This window comes from Odocoileus virginianus, chromosome 6, assembly GCF_023699985.2.
Source record: "Odocoileus virginianus isolate 20LAN1187 ecotype Illinois chromosome 6, Ovbor_1.2, whole genome shotgun sequence".
Classification (NCBI taxonomy): Eukaryota; Metazoa; Chordata; class Mammalia; order Artiodactyla; family Cervidae; genus Odocoileus; species Odocoileus virginianus.
The window spans coordinates 7,803,668-7,826,262 of NC_069679.1; the positions used below are offsets into that span (position 1 = coordinate 7,803,668).

General features: G+C 41.2%; 1 protein-coding gene across 5 annotated transcripts in view; it reads left to right on the top strand.

The window, feature by feature from the left end:
• The first annotated feature begins 13,765 nt into the window (after positions 1 to 13,765).
• The window catches only part of MAP2K5 (mitogen-activated protein kinase kinase 5), a 263,311-nt gene continuing 254,481 nt past the window's right edge, over positions 13,766 to 22,595 (top strand). For 3 of the 5 annotated variants that reach the window (XM_070468702.1, XM_070468703.1, XM_070468704.1), the window contains exons 1-2: positions 13,766 to 14,551; positions 21,144 to 21,192. In XM_070468702.1, coding sequence (XP_070324803.1) covers positions 14,450 to 14,551; positions 21,144 to 21,192 — 151 coding nt within the window. In that variant the 5' untranslated portion in view covers positions 13,766 to 14,449. The remainder of the gene's footprint in view (positions 14,552 to 21,143; positions 21,193 to 22,595) is intronic. The other 2 variants (XM_070468701.1, XM_020891250.2) reach the window with 2 other exon arrangements.

A 22,595-nucleotide genomic window follows, 5' to 3' on the forward strand; every position in this document is an offset into this window, starting at 1 on the left:
TTCTGTTCCTGGGATATATACTCTAGAGAGAGTTGAAAATATGTTCACAGAAAAACTTGTACCCAGTGTTCATAGCATTATTTACTAGCAAAGAACTGGAAACAATTAAAATATCAGTTGATAAATGGGTAAATAAAATGTGGCATATTCACACAATAGAATATTACATATTCAACCAAAAAAAGGAAAGAAGTCCTGATCCATGCTATAGCACCGACAAAACTTTCTTGAAAACTACACTAAGTGAAAGAAACCAATCATGAAAGACCATATATTGTGTGACTCCATTTATAGGAAATGTCCAGAACAGGCAAATCTGTAGAGACAGAAATTGGACTAGTGCTTGCCTAGGACTGGGGAGATTGGCAGGAAATGGGGAGTAAATGATAGTGGGCATGGGGATTCTTTGGGGGATGATGAAACTGTTCTAATGGCCGCACAATTCTGTGACCATACTCAAAACATTGAATTGTACACGTTCAAAGGAAGAACTGTACAGCATCTGAATTAGCTTTCAATAAAGCCATTAGAAACTAGTAAAGCGGGGAGGGGAAATGGGTAGTTAGTGTTTAATAGGTATAGAGTTTTAATTTTGTAAGATAAAAAGAGTTCTAGACATAGATGGTAATGATGGTTGCACAGTGATGTGAGTGTACTTAACACTGTATGCTTAAAAGTGGCTAGCATGATAAATTCCATGATGTGTATTTCACCATAAATAAAAATAATTTTTAAAAATCCGTAGTTCAGTCGTGTCTGACTCTCTGTGACATGGATTGCAGCATGCCAGGCTTGCCTGTCCATCCCGAAGCTTGCTCAAACTCATGTCCATCAAGTCGGTGATGCCATCCAACCATCTTATCCTCTGTCGTCCCCTTCTCCTCCTGCCTTCAGTCTTTCCCAGCACCAGGTCTGGGTCTTTTCTAAGGAGTCAGTTCTTCACATCAGGTGGTCAAAATATTGGAATTTCACCTTCAGCATCAGTGCTTGCAAGGAATATTCAGGACTTACTTCTTTTAGGATAGACTGGTTTGATCTCCTTGCAGTCCCAGGGACTCTTCAAGAGTCTTTTCCAACACCACAGTTCAATTCTTTGGCGCTCATCTTGCTTTATAGTCCAACTCTCACATCCATACATGACTACTGGAGAAACCATAGCTTTGACTAGATGGACCTTTGCAGGCAAAGTAATGTCTCTGCTTTTTAATATGCTGTCTAGGTTGGTCATGGTTTTCCTTCCAAGGAGCAAGCGTCTTTTAATTTCATGACTGCAGTCACCATCTGCAGTGACTTTGGAGCCCAAGAAAACAAATTAGTAAAGGATTCAATTAAATTTAAAAAGATTATTAAAGGATTCAATATTACTATGATAAACTATGACTGCATAATTTCTATAGAAAATAACTGTATTTAGAAAAATGTTAGAACTTAAAAGAAAAATTTTAAATAACATTTTATATGTTGTATTCTTGGAATTTTAAAAATTTTAGTATGAAACCTAGTTTGAATTAAATAGATGAAATTTCATTTGGGATCATTTTTAGTAGCATTAAGAAAAGGGTATACTTGGTTTGAGATTTAAGAAAAAACCAGGGAGTTCCCTGGTGGTCCAGTGGTTAAGACTCTGTGCTTCCACTGCAGGGGGCACGGGTTCCATCTCTGGTCTGGGAACCAAGATCCTGCATGACATGGCCGAATTTTTTTTTTTAAAAGATAAGACTAAAGAAAAGTACATAAAATGTTGGTAAATGATCTTTTAGATCCTAGTTGCTGGGTAAAGAATATCAGCTACTACTAGAATGAGGTTTTATATAGTATTGCTTATAGCTATTTCAGTTGCACTTATATCATTTTAAATACAGTTTATGAACATTGTACTACTATATTATATTATTAATTTATCTTCAGTGATATTTATAGTATCAATTTAAAAGCTGTAAAACTTCATGAAAAGTAGCCTAAACAAGGATTTTGATAAACCAAAGCTTTCAGATTTAGAAGCAAATCATGTACTTCTTAAGGAAGATTTGAAGTTTTTTGATGTTGATGATGATAGAATTATGAACCTTATAAACTCAGTATTTTTTAGTTAACCTAAATACATAAATCTATTTGAATTCATCTTATGAAAAGAGATATGTCATTAGATATATGATCATTATACGCTTTAGTGATTCATGGACCTTGTTACATACATGCTTTGTAATGTATGAATTATTTAGCAAGAAAAATCACAATAATTTTGTTGTTACTCAAAAATTTATAGGTTGGCAGAAACAATTATGCAGCCCCTGAAGCTGGTATGTTAAGGTAACATCATTAACACTACATATGATGATTTTTTTTTAGTAGTTATTTGACATAACCTTTACTGCTTTCACTAGAATATATCAGTAATTTTATAACAATCTGTCTGTAAGCAGACCATTGAATTTATTAACCACAGAGTGATTCATTTAATTCTATTTTCATGTAAGTGTATAACTTAAAGTCGGATCCAAAGTGTTGTCTACCCAAACAAACCCTAAAGCACAAACAAAAATGTACAAAATAAAAATCAGTATTCTAATAAATACATGTGAATTTAAAACTCCATTTAATGAAAATAGATATTTTTATTTAGAAAATATATGTGTTTATGAATTGGATTAAAATAATTCATAAATTTAGGAGATTATCTTGCAACCTCTCTTTATACATAGTACTAAGGCTCTAACTATGAGATAAAGGCAGTTTCTTATGCTTTCAAATATCCAAATTTAAGAAATGAAGGGACCAAGAATTTCAAAGTTTGAATTAAAATCTAAATAGTGTCATTCATTTTTAGATTACATTAAACATCAACACTCATTCATTCATCCTACAAGTCCTTTGCATTGACCACATTGAAGGCAATCTTTATTAATTTTACCTATCAACAAAATCTAGTAGTTTTGAATCTACACACAGGTTCATTCAAGCCATACTGAAAAAGATGACTTCTGTAAACAGCTGGATGAGAACAATGTGTTACTAAATTTTGTGTTTCCAGTATTTTTCATATAATGAAGGCTCTATGTCAAATGAACATGTGATGATTCAAAATCAAAAAGAAAACTTGTCTACTTTTTTAAGAGCTTTAAGAAAGGGATACTTCAACTGGAAATCATATGGAGTTTTTTACAAGAATAGTCAACAAGTCTGAAATATTATCTCAAGTGTAATGAACTTACACTGTTCTATGCCTTCTGAAAAATAAAAGATTGGACTCACGTTATCATTCTGAGGCATCTCAAAAGGCCTCATTGTTTCCTTGTGCAGGAATTTTGCTATTTGAAAGTCAATGAAAGCAGAAACTACTAAGATGAGTTAGACTTATTCTTTTTAAACAGAACTAGAAGTAGTGTTAGTAATGAGGAGACAAGAAGAATATTTTGATTGATTGGGCAAAAAAAAAAGGAACGGGTTACCTCTTGAGGTGGTGAGTCCTGTTATTGTGGATGTTTAGAGGCTGTATGACAATTCATTAAGTGAATGTAGAGAGAATTCTTGAATTGGGCAGAAGATTAGATTGGTGATTTTGTAAGTTTCCTTTATCTCAGATTTTATTATTATTTTTTCAGGCCTGGGCCTGATTTAGCTTGATTTCATTGCTTTTCCACTATGTGTATAACACAAAGAACCTTGTCTTGAAGATGATAAATACGGTTTAAGTTCCTTCTGTACCATTACTGGTTGAGTAACACTGAGAAAGAGGAGAGTGAAAAACGCTTAAAACTCAACATTCAAAAAACGAAGATCATGATATCTGGTCCCATCACATCATGGCAAATAAATGGGGAAACAATGGAAGCAGTAACAGACCTTATTTTCTTGGGTTCCAAAATCACAGTGGACAGTGACTGCAGCCATGAAGTTAAAACATGCTTGCTCCTTGGAAGCATCTTTTAACTCCTTGGAAGAAAAGCTATGACCAACCTAGACAGCATATTAAAAAGCAGAGACATTACTTTGTCTACAAAGTTCCGTACAGTCAAAGCTATGGTTTTTTCAGTACTTATGTATGGATATAAGAGTTGGACCATAAAAAGGCTAAGAGCCGAAGAACTGATGTTTTTGAACTGCAGGGTTGAATAAGACTCTTGAGAGTCCCCTGGACTACAAAGAGATCAAACCAGTCAGTCCGAAAGGAAATCAACCCTGAATATTCATCAGAAGGACTGATGCTAAAGCTGAAGCTCCAATACTTCACCCACCTGATATGAAGAGCCAACTCATTGGAAAAGACCCTGATGCTGGGAGAGATTGAAGGCAGGAGGAGAGGGGATGACAGAGGATGAGATGGTTGGATGGCATCACTGACTCAATGGACATGAGTTTGAGCCACCTCCAGGTGATGGTGAAGGACAGGGAAGCCTGGCGTGCTGCAGTCCATGGGGTCCCAAAGACAGAGACACAACTGAGTGACTGAATAACAATACTGAGAAAAATTAGAGCCTTCTTAGTATATACAAGATACAATATGGAGTTTATCTAACACTTACATATTGTTCATTTGTGCTGGGTCCCAGATCAAGCACTTGATGTTGAAGCTGAAACTCCAATATTTTGGCCATCTGATGCGAAGAGCTGACTCATCTGAAAAGACCGTGAAGCTGGGAAAGATTGAGGGCAGGAGGAGAAGGGGACGACAGAGGATGAGATGGTTGGATGGCATCACCAACTCGATGGACATGGGTTTGGGTAGACTCCAGGAGTTGGTGATGGACAGGGAGGCCTGGCGTGCTACAGTTCATGGGGTCGCAAAGAGTCGGACACGACTGAGTGACTGAACTGAACTGAACTGAATCCTCTCCTAACAATTCTATGAATTAGGCACTATTTTTACCCCATTTTTAAAGCTGTGGAAACCAAGAAGTCTTACTCAAGACTTAGATCAACACACATGATGAGTGTTATTCCAGTTTCTGTAATCTGTCTACAGAATCCAAGTTCTTAAGCATTCCTCTATACTTTCCTATGATGCACAGGATAACAAAGGGAGATGTTTCAGAGCTTTGCAAGCTCTAAAGCCTCACAAAAATGTGAGATATATTTTATTGGTTAATACAAAGAAAATAATATAGATGCCTTTAAACAATTAAAAGAAGGAAATAATAAAACTTACATGATTTTCAGTAACACCAACCTACTCTACCTTAGGGAAAATCTATTAGGTAGAAATTCAATCCAATGACATCACAAATTAGTAGATTTAACTCATGTTAGAGCATCTAAAATCCATAGCACACGGACCTCCTTGGTGGTCCAATGGTTAAGAATCCACCCACCAGAGCAGTATCGTCCCTGGTGGCGCAGAGGGTAAAGAGTCTGCCTGCCATGCGGGAGACCCAAGTTCGGTCCCTAGGTCGGGAAGATCCGCTGGAGAAGGAAATGGGAACCCACTCTAGTATTCTTGCCTGGAACATCCCCATGGACAGAGAAGCCTGGCGGGCTACAGCCCATGGGGCCTTGAAGAGTCAGACACGACTGAGCGACTTCACGTTTACGTCACGTTTACATCGCGTTTACCGATGCAGGGGACATGACTTTGATCTCTGGTCAGGAAGATTCCACAGGCCAGCTGAGCAATTAACCCCTTGCATCACAACTACTGAACCTGCATACCTGGACCTTGTGCTCCACAGCAAGAGAGTATCCCAGCTTGCCGTAACTAAAGAAAGCCCGCTTGCAGTAATGAAGACCCAGTGCAGCCAAAAATAAAATAAATGATTAAAAAAATACAAAATCCATAGCACATACTTGGTGTTCTACGAGTATCTGTTGAACTGTTGTTTCTGCTTCTGCATGGTGCTGAAACTGCTCACTGTCCTTTTTCCACTCCTGCCACAACACAAAAGTGTAGACTTTCCCATCACACTTTCAGGGGTTTGTCTCTTATCACTTTTGTCCATGCTTCTCCATATTCTTTTTCTAAATTAATGGATATTAGCCCTATGAGGAAAATGTTTATTTTTTAGTTGTTATTCTAAATGGTATCTTTTTAAAATTAAAATTTCTGAGACATTATTGGAAGTGTATAGAAATGCAACTTACTTTTAAAAAACATTTTATTTTGGAAAAACTTTAGGTTTATCGAAAAGTTGCACTATGGTACAGAGAGTTTCCATATACCTTCACCCAGATCACCCTAATATGGTTGTTAGTTTCTCAGTTGTGTCTGACTCTGTGCAACCCCATGGACTGCAGCACACCATGCTTCCCTGTCCTTCACTATTTCCCGGAGTTTGCTCAAACTCATGTCCATTGAGTTGGTGATGCCATCCAACCATCTCATCCTCTGTCATCTCTTTCTCCTCCTACCTTCAACCTTTCCCATTATCAGGGTCTCTTCCAATTAGTCAGTTCTTCGCATCAGGTGGCCAAAGTATTGGAGCTTCAGCTTTAGGATCAGTCCTGCCAATGAACATTCAGGGTTGATTTCCTTTAGGATTGATGGGTTTGATCACCTTTCAGTCCAAGGGACGCTCAAGAGTTTTCTCCAGCACCACAGTTTGAAGGCATCAGTTCTTCAGTGCTCAGCCTTTTTTATTGTCCAGTTCTCAGATCCATATATGACTACTGAAAAAACCATAGCTTTGACTACATGGACATTTCTAGCCAAAGTAATGTCTCTGCTTTTTAATACACTGTCCAAGTTTGCCATTGTTTTTCTTCCAAGGATAAAGCATCTTTTACTTTCAAAAGCATCTTTTAACTTCACCATCTGCAGTGATTTTGGAGCCCAGGAAAATAAAGTCTGTCACTGTTTTCATTGTTTTCCTATCTATTTGCCATGAAGTGATGGGACCAGATGCCATGATCTTACTTTTTTGAATGTTGAGTTTTAAGCCAGCTTTTTCACTCTCCTCTTTCAACAAGAAGGTCTTTAATTCCTATTCAGTTTCTGCCATAAGTGAGGTGTCATCTGCATATTTAACATTATTGATATTTCTCCCAGCAATCTTGATTCCAGCTTGTGCTTCATCCAGCCCAGTATTTCATATGAAGTACTCTGTATATAAGTTAAATAAGCAAGGTGACAATATACAGCCTTGATGTATACTTTTCCATATTTGGAACCAGTCCATTGTTCCATGCCCCATTCTAAATGTTGCTTCTGAGGCAAATAGGGTGGTCTGGTATTTCTATCTTTTTAAGCATTTTTTAGTTTGTTGTGATCTACACAAAGGCTTTAGTGTAGTCAATGAAGCAGAAGTAGATATTTTTCTGAAATTCTCTAGCTTTTTCTATGATCCAACAGATGGTGGCAATTTGATCTCTGGTTTCTTTGTCTTTTCTAAATCCAGCTTGTACATCTGGAAGTTCTCAGTTCACATACTGTTGAAGCCTAGCTTGAAGGATTTTGAGCATTACCTTGCTGGCATATGAAATGAGTGCAATTGCGCAGTAGTTTGAACATTCTTTGGCATTGCCCTTCTTTGGAATTGGAATGAAAACTCACCTTTTCCAGTCCTGTGACCTCTGCTGAGTTCCAAATTTGCTGGCATATTGAATGCAGCACTTTAACAGCATTATCTTTTAGGATTTGAAATAGCTCTCCTGGAATTACATCACCTCCACTAGCTTTGCTCGTAGTGATGCTTCCTAAAGCCCACTTGACTTCACACTCCAGGATGTCTGACTCTAGGTGAGTGATCACAGCATTGTGGTTATTAAGACATTAATATGGGTCTTACTGGGTCATTAAGACATTAAAATCTGTCATTAAGACATTAAAACTTTTTTGTAAAATTCTTGTATGTATTCTTGCTACCTCTTCTTAATATCTTCTGCTTCCCTCAGGTCCATATGATTTCTGATAGGTCCATACCCCTGATGTAAACATTTTACATAATCATTGAACAGTACTGAAAAGTCAACATTGGTATATTACTGTATTATTAACTAAACTCCAAACTTGATTCCATATCACTGCTTTTTTATTACTCTTCCTTTTTCTGTTCTAGGATTACATTGAGGATCCCACAATACATTTAATCATCATATCTCCTTTGTCTCCTCAGGTCTGTGACACTTCCTTAGTTTTTTATGACCTTGACAGTTTTGAGGAGTATTAATGCAGAGTTCCAAAGAATAGCAAGGAGAGATAAGAAAGACTCCCTGAGCAATCAATGCAAAGAAATAGAGGAAAACAATAGAATGGGAAAGACTAGAGATCTCTTCAAGAAAAGTAGAGATAACAAGGGAACATTTCATGCAAAGACAGGTTCGATAAAGGACAGAAATGGTATGGAACTAACAGGAGCAGAAGATATTAAGAAGAGGTGGCAAGAATACACAGAAAAAACTGTACAAAAAAGATCTTCACGACCCAGATAATCATGATGGTGTGATCACTCACCTAGAGCCAGACATCCTGGAATGTGAAGTCAAGTGGGCCTTAGAAAGCATCACTGCGAACAAACCTAGTGGAGGTGATAGAATTCCAGTTGAGCTATTTCAAATCCTGAAAGATGATGCTGTGAAAGTGCCGCACTCAATATGCCAGCAAATTTGGAAAACTCAGCAGTGGCCACAGGACTGAAAAAGGTCAGTTTTCATTCCAATCCCAAAGAAAGGCAATGCCAAAGAATGCTCAAACTACCGCACAATTGCACTCATCTCACACGCTAGTAAAGTAATGCTCAAAATTCTCCAAGCCAGGCTTCAACAATACGTGAACCGTGAACTTCAGATGTTCGAGCTGGTTTTAGGAAAGGTAGAGGAACCAGAGATCAAATTGCCAACATCCGCTGGATCATCGAAAAAGCAAGAGAGTTCCAGAAAAACATCTATTTCTGCTTTATTGACTATGCCAAAGCCTTCGACTGTGTGGACCACAATAAACTGTGGAAAATTCTGAAAGAGATGGGAATACCAGACCACCTGACCTGCCTCTTGAGAAACCTGTATGCAGGTCAGGAAGCAACAGTTAGAACTGGACATGGAACAACAGACTGGTTCCAAATAGGGAAAGGAGTATGTCAAGGCTGTATATTGTCACCCTGCTTATTTAACTTATATGCAGAGTACATCACAAGAAACACTGGGCTGGAAGAAGCACAAGGTGGAATCAAGATTGCCGGGAGAAATATCAATAACCTCAGATATGCAGATGACACCACCCTTATGGCAGAAAGTGAAGAGGAACTAAAAAGCCTCTTGATGAAAGTGAAAAGGAGGGTGAAAATGCTGGCTTAAAGCTCAACATTCAGAAAACTAAGATCATGGCATCTGGTCCCATCACTTCATGGGAAATAGATGGGGAAACAGTGGAAACAGTGTCAGACTTTATTTTTTTGGGCTCCAAAATCACTGCAGATGGTGATTGCAGCCATGAAATTAAAAGACGCTTATTCCTTGGAAGGAAAGTTATGACCAACCTAGACAGCACATTAAAAAGCAGAGATATTACTTTGCCAGCAAAAGTCCGTCTAGTCAAGGCTGTGGTTTTTTCAGTGGTCGTGTGTGGATGTGAGAGTTGGACTGTGAAGAAAGCTGGGCATGGAAAAATTGATGCTTTTGAACTGTGAAGTTGGAACAGACTCTTGAGAGTCCTTTGGACTGCAAGGAGATCCAACCAGTCCATCCTAAAGGAGATCAGTCCTGGGTGTTCATTGGAAGGACTGATGCTGAAGCTGAAACTCCAGTACTTTGGCCACCTCATACGAAGCGTTGACTCATTTGAAAAGACCCTGATGTTGGGAGGGATTGGGGGCAGGAGGAGAAGGGGACGACAGAGGATGAGATGGCTGGATGGCATCACTGACTCAATGGACATGAGTTTGAGTAAACTCCAAGAGTTGGTGATGGACAGGGAGGCCTGGTGTGCTGCGATTCATGGGGTCGCAAAGAGTCGGACACGACTGAGTGACTGAACTGTCAGATATTTTGTATAATGTCCCTCAGTTTGGATTTGTCTGATGGTTTTCTCATGATTAGATTGATGTAATGAGTTTTGGGAAGAAGACCTCACAGGTCAAATGCCCTATTTATTGCATCATATCAGACAGTACATGACATCAAAGAAGATGTTAACCTTGATCAGTTGGTTTGGATGGTGTCTGCCAGGTTTTTCTACTAGAAAGTTACTCTTTCCATCCTCTATTCTCATCATATTCCTTTAAATGAAAATCAACAAGTATTGGGAATTCCATGGTGGTCCACTAGTTAGCACTTGGTGCTGTCACTGCTGGGGCTGGGTTTGATCTGTGATCGGGGAACTAAGATCCTGCCAGCTCAGTGGTATGGCTGAGGGTGGGGCAGGGGAGGAGAAAAGAAAAAGAAAAAAGAATCCCCAAATCAAGTATTTGAATGTTGTATGCCTTGGACAGCAAGGACCAGTCAGTCCTAAAGGCCTGGTCAGTCCTAAAGGAAATCAACCCTGAATATTCATTGGCAGGACTGATGCTGAAGCTGAAGCTCCAATAACTCTTGTCACCAGATGTGAAGAGCTGACTCATCGGAAAAGACCCTGATGCTGGGAAAGATTGAAGGCAGGAGGAGAAGGGGACAACAGAGCATGAGATGGTTGGATGGCATCACCAACTCACTGGACATGAGTTTGAGCAAACTCTGGGAGATGGTGAAGGGCAGGGAAGCCTGGTGTGCTGCAGTCAATGGGGTCAACAAAGAGTCGGACTCGACTGAGTGACTGAACAATGCAGGGACACTAGGAGCTGAAGGACGCAAGTGAAATTCTTGAACACAGGAGGCAATCGACATGTTATGAAGTTTGTGGTTCAATGGGAGTCTATAATGTTTGTTGTCTCAGCCTCAGCGATGGTGAGGGTGAAGGCAGTGGGAAGGCAGAGGAACAACTGAGGCTCAAGACAGGCAGGAGATACACACGGTAGTTGCATGTGTATTAGTCAATCTACTTTGCCTCCAAAACCCACTTATTCATTCATCCATTCAGCAAATATTAAAGCGCCCACTGTGTGCCAGGTACTATTTTAGGTACTAGGGATACAGCAGTGAATATGTACCATTCCCTCCTCTTGCCAAGTCATAGATTAGTGTGGAGACAAACACAGGAGTAAAACCTGTGGCATGGTAGATTGTGATGAGTGTTAGGAGAAAAGTAAATTAGGGAAGGGGACCAGGCATCATGCACACCTCCATGACTGCATCCGTGGGTGGGGTGGGCTTGGGGTGGATTTTTAATAGTGAACTAAAGGAATACCTCAACAAGAAGTTGATTTTTTAAAAGATTATTTATTTATTTGGCTGCACCTGGTCTCAGTTGCAGCGCACAAGATCTTTGATCCTTGCTGTGGCATGTGGATTCCTTTAGCTGTGACATGCAGGATCTTTAGCTGAGGCATGCAGAATCTTTTTTTTTTTTTTTTCAGTTGTGACATGTGGGATCTTTAAGTTGTGGCTTGAGGAACGCCTAGTTGCAGCATGTGGGATCCAATTCTCTGACTACCCCTCTCCCCCTCCCCCACACTGGGAGCACAGAGTCCCAGTCATTGGACTACCAGGGAAGTCTCCAAGAAGGTGATTTTCAAGTCAAGATCTGCAAAAGGTAAGGGAGTGAATCATGTGGATATCTGGATAAAAGCAATCCAGGGAGAGAAAAGGGCAAATGCAAAGGCCCTGAGGTGGGATGCCTGATGTATTCAAGAAACAGTAAGAAAGAGGCTGGTGTGAATGAAGTTTGAGAGCTCTTAAAGCTAGGAGGTGTGGAGGGCAGAATGTATAGAGTTTTCCAGTCCAAGGAAAGGACTTTAGTTTTTATTCTGTGCAAGTTAGGAGGCGATCAGGAGAGTTTTAACCAAAGGAGTGACTTGATCTAACCTTGGTAATTTCGTTGAGAATAGACTGTTGTTACCAGTGGCAAGAATGGAAACAGAAGTTTAAAAGAGAAATATAGTATGAATATAATACTGGGATAGTATCTGTGAAGCATTCAGAAGGGATCAAGGATTCTGGGTTAAGGATTTGTGATGGGTAGCAAAGTAAAAAGTGATGAAAGAAAACCTCTATGAATCACTGTAGCAGTAAAATGTTAATTTTCTTCATTTAAAAAATACTTCATAACAAAAAAGATAAATAACCCAATTAAAAAATGGGCAAAGGACTTGAATAGACACTTCTCCAAAGAAGATATACAAATGGCCAACAAGTTTATGAGAACATGAACATCGCTAGTCACTAGGGAAATGCAAATCACCCTAGTGAGATATCACCTCATATGCATGAGAACATGGCTTCTAACAAAAATACAGAAAATAACAAGTGTTGGTGAAGATGTGAAGAAATTAGAACCCTTGGGCTACTGGTGGGAATGTAAAATAGTGCAGCCATTGTGGAATATGGCAGCTGCACAAAAAAATTAAAAATAGAATTATCATATGATCCAGCAATTCTACTTGTGGGTATATATCCAAAAGAATTGAAAGTACAAATTGAGTTGGTTTTCCCCATAGTACTATGAATAAAAAAGCCATTTTAACAAATTATGAGTTCATAGAAAATCTCTGGTTTTGTGGTCTATTTTTTCAAATAATAGGAAATGAACTTTCAATAAAAAGTGTATGGGGACCTTGAACAAACGATTTATTTTTCACAGACTGATGTGCAGGTGGAAAGGGGCAATTCTTTGACTATCTGGAGGATCTGACTAAATGAATTTCTACCTAAGCTATTAATTTACAATAACTGAAAAGAGATAATTTATCTCCTACAATGGACTTTCAAATTAAATATAAAAGGAACGTAGGTAGAGAAAATGTGCAGAAAAATTGGTATTATATCAAAATTGACAAATATTTAAATGATTTTTTTTTTTTGGTTGCATTCATCAACTGACTGTTAAGAGGGAAATAACACTGCTCGCCCGAGTTTATACAAATTTCAGTCCCCCAATATAAAGCGATATGTAGATTTTTCTTAGAGATAAAGGACGAAACAATTTGTAAACGAATTTCAATATAGGCGTCATAGAGCAACAAAATTGTGGATTTAAAAATCTGAGGTTAACAAGGCACTTAAAAATAATCAAGGGTTATTGCTACTACCTGTGACATCACCGATTGTGTAAACATTGCTGTCTAGGTGAAAATTTACGGGCTGTCTAGGATATTTTTTGCAACGGTTTAATAGGAAAAGAAGATGCCACAACTCCAAATGTCCCTAGGCAGTTTAACCTCTTCATTGAATTTCTTTCCTGTTGCTTTTCAATAGGGGGCTGTTAGCAATTTTAGGGCAACCGCGGGGTAAAGAACCTCACTGAAAAATCCACAGTCACATTACTCATTTGGGAGACAGATGATCTCTAGATCTGTATCTTGGAAGAAGGAGAAAAGGAAACCTTGTTCTTGATCATTTGATGCACAAACTCCGAGAATATTTAAGTACACGGGCTGATAAAGCAGGAATTAACGAGAGCTGCAGTTCTATTTTTCTAGGCTTCTGTAGAGACAAACAGTACGCATTTGAAGTCATCAATCGGCTTTTGGCGGACCCCTGCCCTAATTCACTTTCCTCCTTCTTTTGTTAGCTGCTTTTACCTTGACGACTTTAATGAGCATCGGGAAAGGAAAGGGCCGTCTCAGTGGATGGTCACTTCGCGACCTCTCCGGTCTAGCAACAGAGTATTCCACTTGATATCCTCACTCCAGCCCCAGCACCAAGCACTTGCTCCTCTGGTCCCGCCCCGCGACGCGCGGGGGCGGGGCCGGCCGGGAGCTGCCCTCTTCCAACATGGCGTCGCGGGAGGCGGGTCCGCTCTCCGGCTCCCGGGGTTCCGGCGCTGCGCGTTTTGGTTCCGGAGTAACAGTGCCCTCGCCGCTGCCTTCCCCCTCCCGCCGCCGTCTTCCCCCTCCTGCCGCTACCGCCGCCGCCGCCAAGATGCTGGCCTCGGATGGCCGCAGCTGAGTCGCGCGCCCCGCGCACTTTGGCTGAGGTGGGGCAGAGGACTCGTCCCCGGGTCCGCTCGACTTTCTTTTGGTCTGGCGGCCCTGGGACTCCTTCCTAACAGCCCCGAACCGAGTCCCCCCAAGTCGGGGACCCTCCGCTCCTCTTAAGGAGGAGTGGACACCTGCAGCTCTATCTCCCTAAAACGAGGTCCTCTCTTTGCGTCCCCTCACACCCACACAGACGGCAGAGAGCTTCACCATCCCGTTTGCCATCTTCTCCAACTCCAGAACCTTCTGACCTCCGCTAGTTCCTCCTGGCTTCTGCCCCTTACCCCGTCCACGCTCATCTGGAGACGTCCCTCAGCCCCCTGGGCCTGGGCCTGGCTCCGAGCCTGCGGGCTGCTTCCGGACCACCTCCTCTCCTCACTCGTCCTGCCCCTCCGTGCTCTGACCCTCGGGCCTCTTGGCGCCCCCCTCGTCTAACCAGGGGGGCGAAGGGCCCCTACCAGGATGTGAGCCCCTTTCACCTGTAATGCGTGGCTGGCCCTTGGCCCTTCCATGCGATGGAGAACCAAGTGCTGGTGATTCGCATCAAGATTCCCAACAGTGGAGCGGTGGACTGGACGGTGCACTCGGGGCCGCAGCTCCTCTTCAGGGATGTGCTGGTGAGTGCTCATCACGGGGTGTCGGTCATAGGGAGTGGGGGCCGGCATTTGTGGGGCAGTCAGCACTGTGATCGCCGAATCTTACCCTGGTGGCCTGAGCTAGTGGCCATTGCTGGCCTCCATGTGGGGGCAGTTTTTTTGCTTCCACAAGCATTGATTAATTGCATGGGCTGAAATCTGACAAGTGTTGAGGTCTCTGGGGAAGTAGAGATGAATCAGACTGGACCCCTGCCCTCAAGGAACTCAGCCTGGACTGGGATAAAATTTTTTACACAGAAGCAACCAGCTGAGTTACAAAAAGCTGAATCTAGAAGAGAGTTTTGTGGAATGTCCCTGGCCGGATTCCAGGCCTTTCTACTGAGTTCTCTAAACTTGGTAACTAGTGAAAAAGAGAAAGTAGACAAGTCTAACCAATCACGTTTTAGCAAACCTAAAGTGCCCTAAGTTTTGAGATAGTGTTTTATCTAAAGAAAGAAAGAGAAGTAAAACGAAGAAAAAATGCAGCTCATTAAACTGTGACATGCCATACATTGTACAAAACCCAATTTCAGAGATGTTATAATAGAGGTGTTATTTCACAGATGTTAAAATGTACTTTAAAGACTCAGTGAAGCCTTACTTTCATAATAAATATTCAAAATGTATTTCAAATAAAATGGAATGTTAGACTTGGCATTCAACTTTCTTTATAGTCCAGCTCTTAACATTCATACATGACTACTGGAAAAACCATAGCTTTGACTAGATGGACCTTTGTAGGCAAAGTAATGTCTCTGCTTTTTAATATTCTGTCTAAGTTGGTCATAGCTTTCCTTCCAAGGAGCAAGCGTCTTTTAATTTCATGGCTGCAGTCACCATCTGCAGTGATTTTGGAGCCCAGAAAAATAAAGTCTGTCACTGTTTCCATTGTTTTCTCATCTAATTGCCATGAAGTGATGGGACCGGATGCCATGATCTTCGTTTTTTGAATGATGAGTTTTAAGCCAGCTTTTTCACTCTCCTCTTTCACTTTCATCAAGAGGCTCTTTAGTTCTTCTTCGCTTTCTTCCATAAGGGTGGTGTCATCTGTGTATTTCTCCTGGCAATCTTGATTCTAGCTTGTGCTTCATCCAGCCTAGCATTTCATATGATGTGCTCTGCATATAAGTTAAATAAGCAGGGTGACAATATACAGCTTTGACGCATTCCTTTCCCAATTTGGAACCTGTCTGTTATTCCATGTCCAGCTCTGACTGTTGCCTCTTGACCTCTTCCTTCATGGTAAGGCCCAAGCGCCTTGGCATGGTCCTCTGGACCGGTCTTGATTGGCTCATGCCTGCCTGGCACCAGCTTCATCTCTTGCTACACCCACATGAGCATCCTGTCCTCCAGATATATAGAGTTAACCTTGAGTTCTCCAAGGTGCCCAGGCCACGTCCACTTGGCCTCTTTCTTTAGCTCGCCTGCCCCTACCTGTCCTTCAGGGTCGAGCTTCACTTCTCTGCATTGGTCTTGGTCACATGCCCCTCCTCTGTGTGCCCACAACTTTGTTCTGGCAAAGGACATGGGATTTGTGCTAATTCTGTTCATCCCCTCCACTAGATGATAAAATTCTAGAGGAGACAGACATCTCTGTTTCTGGTGCTACCTAGGCCCCTGGAAGATTTGTTTATGAGGGAGCATAAGTTGATGCACACCATTATGGTTTTGTGGACAGCACACTAAGTTTTGAATCAAGAATTTTGGACTTAATTGTAACTAGGCAAGTGACCAGAGAAGACAGTGGCAGTGACAGTACTCCAGTACTCTTGCCTGGAACATCCCATGGATGGAGGAGCCTGGTGGGCTGCAGTCCACGCAGTCGCTAAGAGTCGGACACGACTGAGCGACTTCACTTTCACTTTTCACTTTCCTGCATTGGAGAAGGAAATGGCAACCCACTCCAGTGTTCTTGCCTGGAGAATCCCAGGGACGGGGGAACCTGGTGGGCTGACATCTGTGGGGTCGCACAGAGTCGGACATGACTGAAGCAACTTAGCAGCAGCAGCAGCCCGCAAGTCACTGTTCTCCGAGCCTAAATTTTCTTGCTTGTAAATTAGGAGTAATGATACCTGCCTCAAAGACTTGTAAAGATTAACTGAGATTGTGTTTTTGATGAGAAAGACATGAGATTTCTTTGACTTTACTCATTTGAGACAACAGAAGGTATTCTTTTAAGTAGAATGGTTGTTGTTTAGTTACTCAGTGGTGTCCGACTCTTTGCAAATCCATGAACTGTAGCCCACCAGGCTCCTCTGTTTGTATGATTTCCCAGGCAAGAATACTGGAGTGGGTTGGCCTGTCCTTCTGCAAGGGATCATCCTGACCCAGGGATTAACCCGCATTTCTCCCTTATTGGCAGGCGGATTCTTTACCACTGAGCCAGCAGTAGAATGAGCCCGAGTAGAATGATACAGTATTTGAAACAGACTCTTGAGCCAGGCTGACTGGGTTTAAGTTGCAAACCTTACTGCACTCACTTGAGCAAGTGTTTTCTGTATCTCCGTTTCTTCTTTGGTAAAAAGAAAAAATAGGGTTGGGGGATAAAAGTAGTACCAGCCTCATAGAGTTCTGAGTTCTAGGGCAGTCAATACCTGTAAAGGACTTACAACAACCTAGAGCTTACTAAGTTCTAAGTGTTTTTGTTACAGCAACAGAAGAGATTGGGCCTGGGCATCTCTTAGTTGTACATTGGCTCAAGGATGACTGGCCTAAAAGTAAACCTTGCACAAACAGTTCCATGATTGAGAGCTCAGAGTGCGAGGTACCTTTACACGTGCTTACTCAGATAAGCTCAGGTGGAGCGTATTATGTTGGGAAGGCCACTTGTGACAGTGGGGGCAAATCAAGTTATTTGAACTGTGAGCTCAAATCTTGCAGGACCTCTGAGCTCTCTTTTCCAGGTTCACCTTCAGCAAGAAACCAACAGTCACACCAGCATTTTTGGCTGGGAACCTTAAAATTTTAAGCCAAATAAAACCTGCACTGTAAAAAAAAAAAAAAAAAAAAAAAAACCTGCACTGTTCCCCTTCATCCCATGTAACTGTCCTCACGTCATTTTTCAGATGAGCACTCATGAAACCCAGATGAGGAAAATGATAAAGCCACACGGCTAGTTTGTGGCAGAACCAGACGCGGAAGCCAGGAGCAGTTTGTAGGCACTGAGTCACCTGGAGCTGAGGGTGTTTTGGACTCGGAGTCAGTAGTTGAGGGCGTGGCTGTGTCCTTCGTCTGACGTAGCTAGGGACTGGCTGCCATGTGAAGTCGGCCCAGCTGGTCCTCTCGGGCAGAGGCATTTGGGTTATCTGTTTTTCAGCTTTCTGTGTTTCACCTCATTTTGGCGACACAGTCCCCAGTTTGGGGAAAATTGTGTAGGAGGTCTGGATTAGTGAGTGGAAGGAGAGAACGTTCCCCCTGTCCTCTGAATCCTCTCTCCCAAGTTCCAGCCCACATTTCCTTTTATATGTGAAGTGTCTGTCTTAACTGAGTCTGATTTTTCCTGCCTTCTGACTTAACCACTGCTATTTGCTAGTTGATGTCTTTTGTTTGGCCCTTTTATCATACTGTGCGTGCTTGGTTGCTCAGTCGTACCCGACTCTTTGCGACCCCGTGGACTGTAGTCTGCTGCTGAGCTCCTCTGTCCATGGGACTTCCCAGGCAAGAATGAAGTGGGTTGCCATCTCCTTCTCCAGGGGCTTTTTCCTGACCCAGAGATTGAACCCGCATCGCCTGCACTGCGGGCAGATTCTTCACCAGCTGGGCCGTCGGGGAAATGTTGAGTGTTCTGAATTGTTAGTCTTTTAAATTTATCTCTATTTTTGTGACAGATTATAATCTTCCTGACATCAAGGAGTACGTCTTATTCTTCTGTTACCTACAATTTTGTTATCTTTGTGCTCCTGGCGTGCTGTGGATGCTCCCTTATATTTTTGGTTTGCCATTTGTTTGACTGAAGGGAAGAGAAGAAAAGGATCAAGAAACAATCGCCATCCAGTTGTGTAAACCCGTGTGCTCTTTTGAAACCTTCTTTAGGTTGGGTAAAATGTTGAGAATAAGTTAGGGTCATTTTGAAATTAATCACTTAAAATACAACTGGGAAATATGCATAAAGTTGGATGTGCCTGCTTAGAAAAGACCAGGAGATTGTGTTTTATTTTCCAACTTTTTACTGCTTTGTAATCACAATAGCTCCACTTTATTTGCCTTAACAGAACAAGTGGCTGGTTATGTTCATGTGATTCTCATGATTCTCACGATTCTTGCTTTTTCTTTCTCTGTTTCTCCATGTTAGATGTAAAGTTTGTGTGGCTCCTTGTTTATGTTGATGGGCTAAGGCGGCCATTGCTGCCCAGCTGTGTATTCAAATAGTTGTTAGAAATTAATATTTGACGGGGATCTGCTCTTCATAAGTAGGAAGGATCCTAAGTTAGTTTGTTAATTCTGTAGGGTTCACACCTCGAGATTGGTTATCTGAAAGTAAGCAGTCATAATCTAGACTTGGAGAGTTGGGAAGGTGGAGGGTGTTCGCCCTTCTCTCTCCCTTTTTAAACCAATACTGGCTAGTCCTCGGTAAATGCATAGAAGGGTTAAGTGAACCAGAGATCATCCTCCATTAATTGTCAGGTGCTGAAATTTAGGGTTTTATTATGAGCTAAGATTTGTAACATTCCAGTCACCAGTGACTGTTTTATTTATTTAACAGACGCTAATACTGCACTTACCACATGCTAGACACTGTTGTAAGCACTTTGTAAATATTAACATATTAGTCCTACAAGGTAGGTACAGTTACGATCTCATCTTGCACAGAAGGAAATGGAGGCCCAGAGGGATCCAGTCACTCGGGGCCTGAACAGCAGAGCCAAGGTCCAAGCCTCACAGTTGGGCTCTCCTCCACACTCTCAGGCTTTGCACCGGTTGCCTGTGTGTTCCATATGAAGTCAGCAGTTTTCATTTACCTGTCAGTAGATACTTTCTACCTACAAATATCTAGAAAGAATTTTTTTTTTCAATATTAAATCTTTGACAGATACTTCCTCAAAGAGTTGTTTCATTTGCTAAGACTAAAGGAAAAAAAAATCTCTTTTGACTATACTGAGTGAGGGCTGCCTAAGATAGTTCATTCTGATCAATTTTATATGCACAGATTTACTTAAAACACACATACACACACAGTGGAGGCGAGGCTATTATGCAAATTGCACTGCAGCAAAAGCTTCTGAAGCACTGCCTTTAGAAGGAAGTTGCAGCCACCACACTGCCAAGTGCCCTGCTTGGAAGGGCTGTGGGCGCCCTGCTGAGAAACACTGCTGGCAGCTTTGTCAGCCGGCGCCTGGTGCCAGATGTGGCGGAGCCCAGGAGCGATGTTGTGGCAGAGCTCCCCGAGAGCAATGGAGTGTGTAGACCACTTGGGTTGGACTGGACATCATGGAGGGTCAGTTTTCCCAGAGCTGTTTCTCGAAGGTGTTCTGTACCCCTTTAAATAAACTGTCTCTGTAGGCTATTTTTCAAGTGTTTTCAACTTTACAGGTTCATTTAAACATTGGTACCAAGTTATATGCACTTCTTTTGTAGGCTCGATTAACTCTGTTTTGATGTCATTAAATATGTTTCTCAGTTGCACAGAGTTGAGGTTGATAATTCTTTGTATTAATGTAGTATTATAGATTGACATCATCATCATGGAAACTCGTTTTTTGAACTCTTCCCGTTATGAGTGCAAGGCGTGGTATTGTTAGTTACATATCAAGAACTACATTTGTTGAAGATCTATGGTGTATTAGGTTAGTTCATATTTATTACATTATTTAATACTTCTTACATTACCTCCATGAGCACTAGGCTTCCCGAGTGGTTCAATGGTAAAGAATCTGCCTGCCTGTGTGGGAGGCGCAGGAGACATTGGTTCGATCTGTGGGTCAGGTAGATCCCCTGGAGGAAGAGATGGCAACCCCCTCCAGTATTCTTGCCTAGAAAATCCTGTGGACAGAAGAGCCTGATGGGGCTGTAGTTCATGGGGTTGCAAAGAGTAGGACACGACTTAGTGACTGAACGTGAACACAAGTACCATAAGCATCATAAACCCATATTGGAGGACAATCAAATTCAGGCTCAGAGAGGGTGAGTGATTTGTTCCCAGTCACACAGCTTGTTTAGGCAGAGCTGAGATTCAGGTCCAGGCCAGTCTGACTCCTGAAACCTCTTTTTCTACTAACAGTACATTCCTTCTATAGCTTCCCGTAGAAGAAACCTATTTTTTTTTTTTTTTTTGTAAATGTGCAACAGTGTACTTGTCTATGCTGTTGAATCCAGGGTAAAAAGTTATATTATTCATGCAGAGTGGAAAGGACTTTTTAATGATCCCCTACCCCTAGAAAAGATTTAAACTCTAGAATAGAGATTTAAACTCTGGACTTAGATTGCTGGGCTAAATGTGATTATGTGCTAATGTTTTTATAGTTTATGCCAACATTTCAAAAATCTTTTCCAGGTTCTCATATTTCCTCTAGGATTTGCCACATGTTAGCAGTAAAGAAGATGGCTAATTGTGTTTCTTTCTTCTTTCTTTCTTTAGGATGTGATAGGCCAGGTTCTGCCTGAAGCAACAACCACAGCATTTGAATGTAAGTCTGGGTTATATACTTTGACTATTTCTCTCTGCAGTAATTTTTCAAAGGGTTGTGGGTTGCGTTACTTTCGAAACTGACAAAAACAGATTATTTATGATCATCATATGGTACATTTAAATATTTATAAATTAATGCAAGTTTAATGATGATACTGAACCAAGTAATATTTTCTTATTTAATCATATCTTGGGTGTACATATTTCTATAATATAGCTTTAATTACCAACATGACCTTTATCTGCTCTTGCTCCTCACTGTAATAATATTGTAGGACAAAATGAAACGTGTAAACTACCTGTAGGCCAGTGATTATTGATGAAAAGATTTTAATCCTTTGCTCCCTTAAATTGCAACAGAGTAGAGCGATTAAGTGAATGCTGCGGGAACAATTCTGCTTTATAGTGGGGCTTGGCAAGGCTTTTGGATGGGGACAGCAACACTTCAGGTCTTGAGTCATTCCCCACCCCACCCCCCAAAACCAGTTTGCTTGGGGCCTGGGGTGAGGGCAGGGTGTACTAGAAAACTGGTTTTGACATTAGCAGGGGGATGTGAAGGGCTGAGTAGGATGAGAGTTTAGTCAGTAGCCCAGGGCCTCTGGTGTTGGGAAGGATAAAGAAAGGTTTGTAACTGGCCTCATCTTTTATTGATGATGTGGTCTGCTGTTCCTTGTGGAAAAATGTAGTTTTTCCACATGATTGTATCTTTTTTGTTCTTGTTTTTTAAGCAGATGGTTAATGACAGAGAGTACAAGGTCCTTTCTTTTATTTATGTTTTCTTGGAGACAATTTGACAATACTTACCAAAATATAGAATGTTCAAAACCTTTGACTGGACAGATCCACTTTTAGGAAACTGTCCAACAGAAATATCTACACATGTGTTGAATGTCCTTCAAACAAAACGTTCATCGTGGAATTTTTTTTTTTTCCTTTAATTTTGGCTGCTCTGTAAGGCTGCTCAGTTCCCTGACCAGGTATTGAACCTGGGCCACAGCAGTGAAAGCATCAAACCCTAACCACTAGGCCACAGGGAATTCCCTGGAATTATTTTTAAAAGCAAGAAATTTAGAGGTAAGCTAAATGCCTACAATTAGTTAATTAATTAACCATGGTCTGAAGCATTAAGTGGTGACTAAAAAGAATGAGAATTTTGAACATTGACATGGAAATATATTTGGGATATACTATTAATAAACAAAATATGTATGGTATGATCCCATTTTGATTAAATGTAGTATGATCACATGTTTATTCCCTACTTCCACCTCCCAACTTCATGTACATACTGAGACAAAGATCTGAAGAGGTGCCTTCCGCAGTGCTTTCCAGTGGTTTCTCCTGGAAAGCAGACTTGGGGCTGTCGTGAGGGAAGAACTGACTGAATGAACACACTTCCTG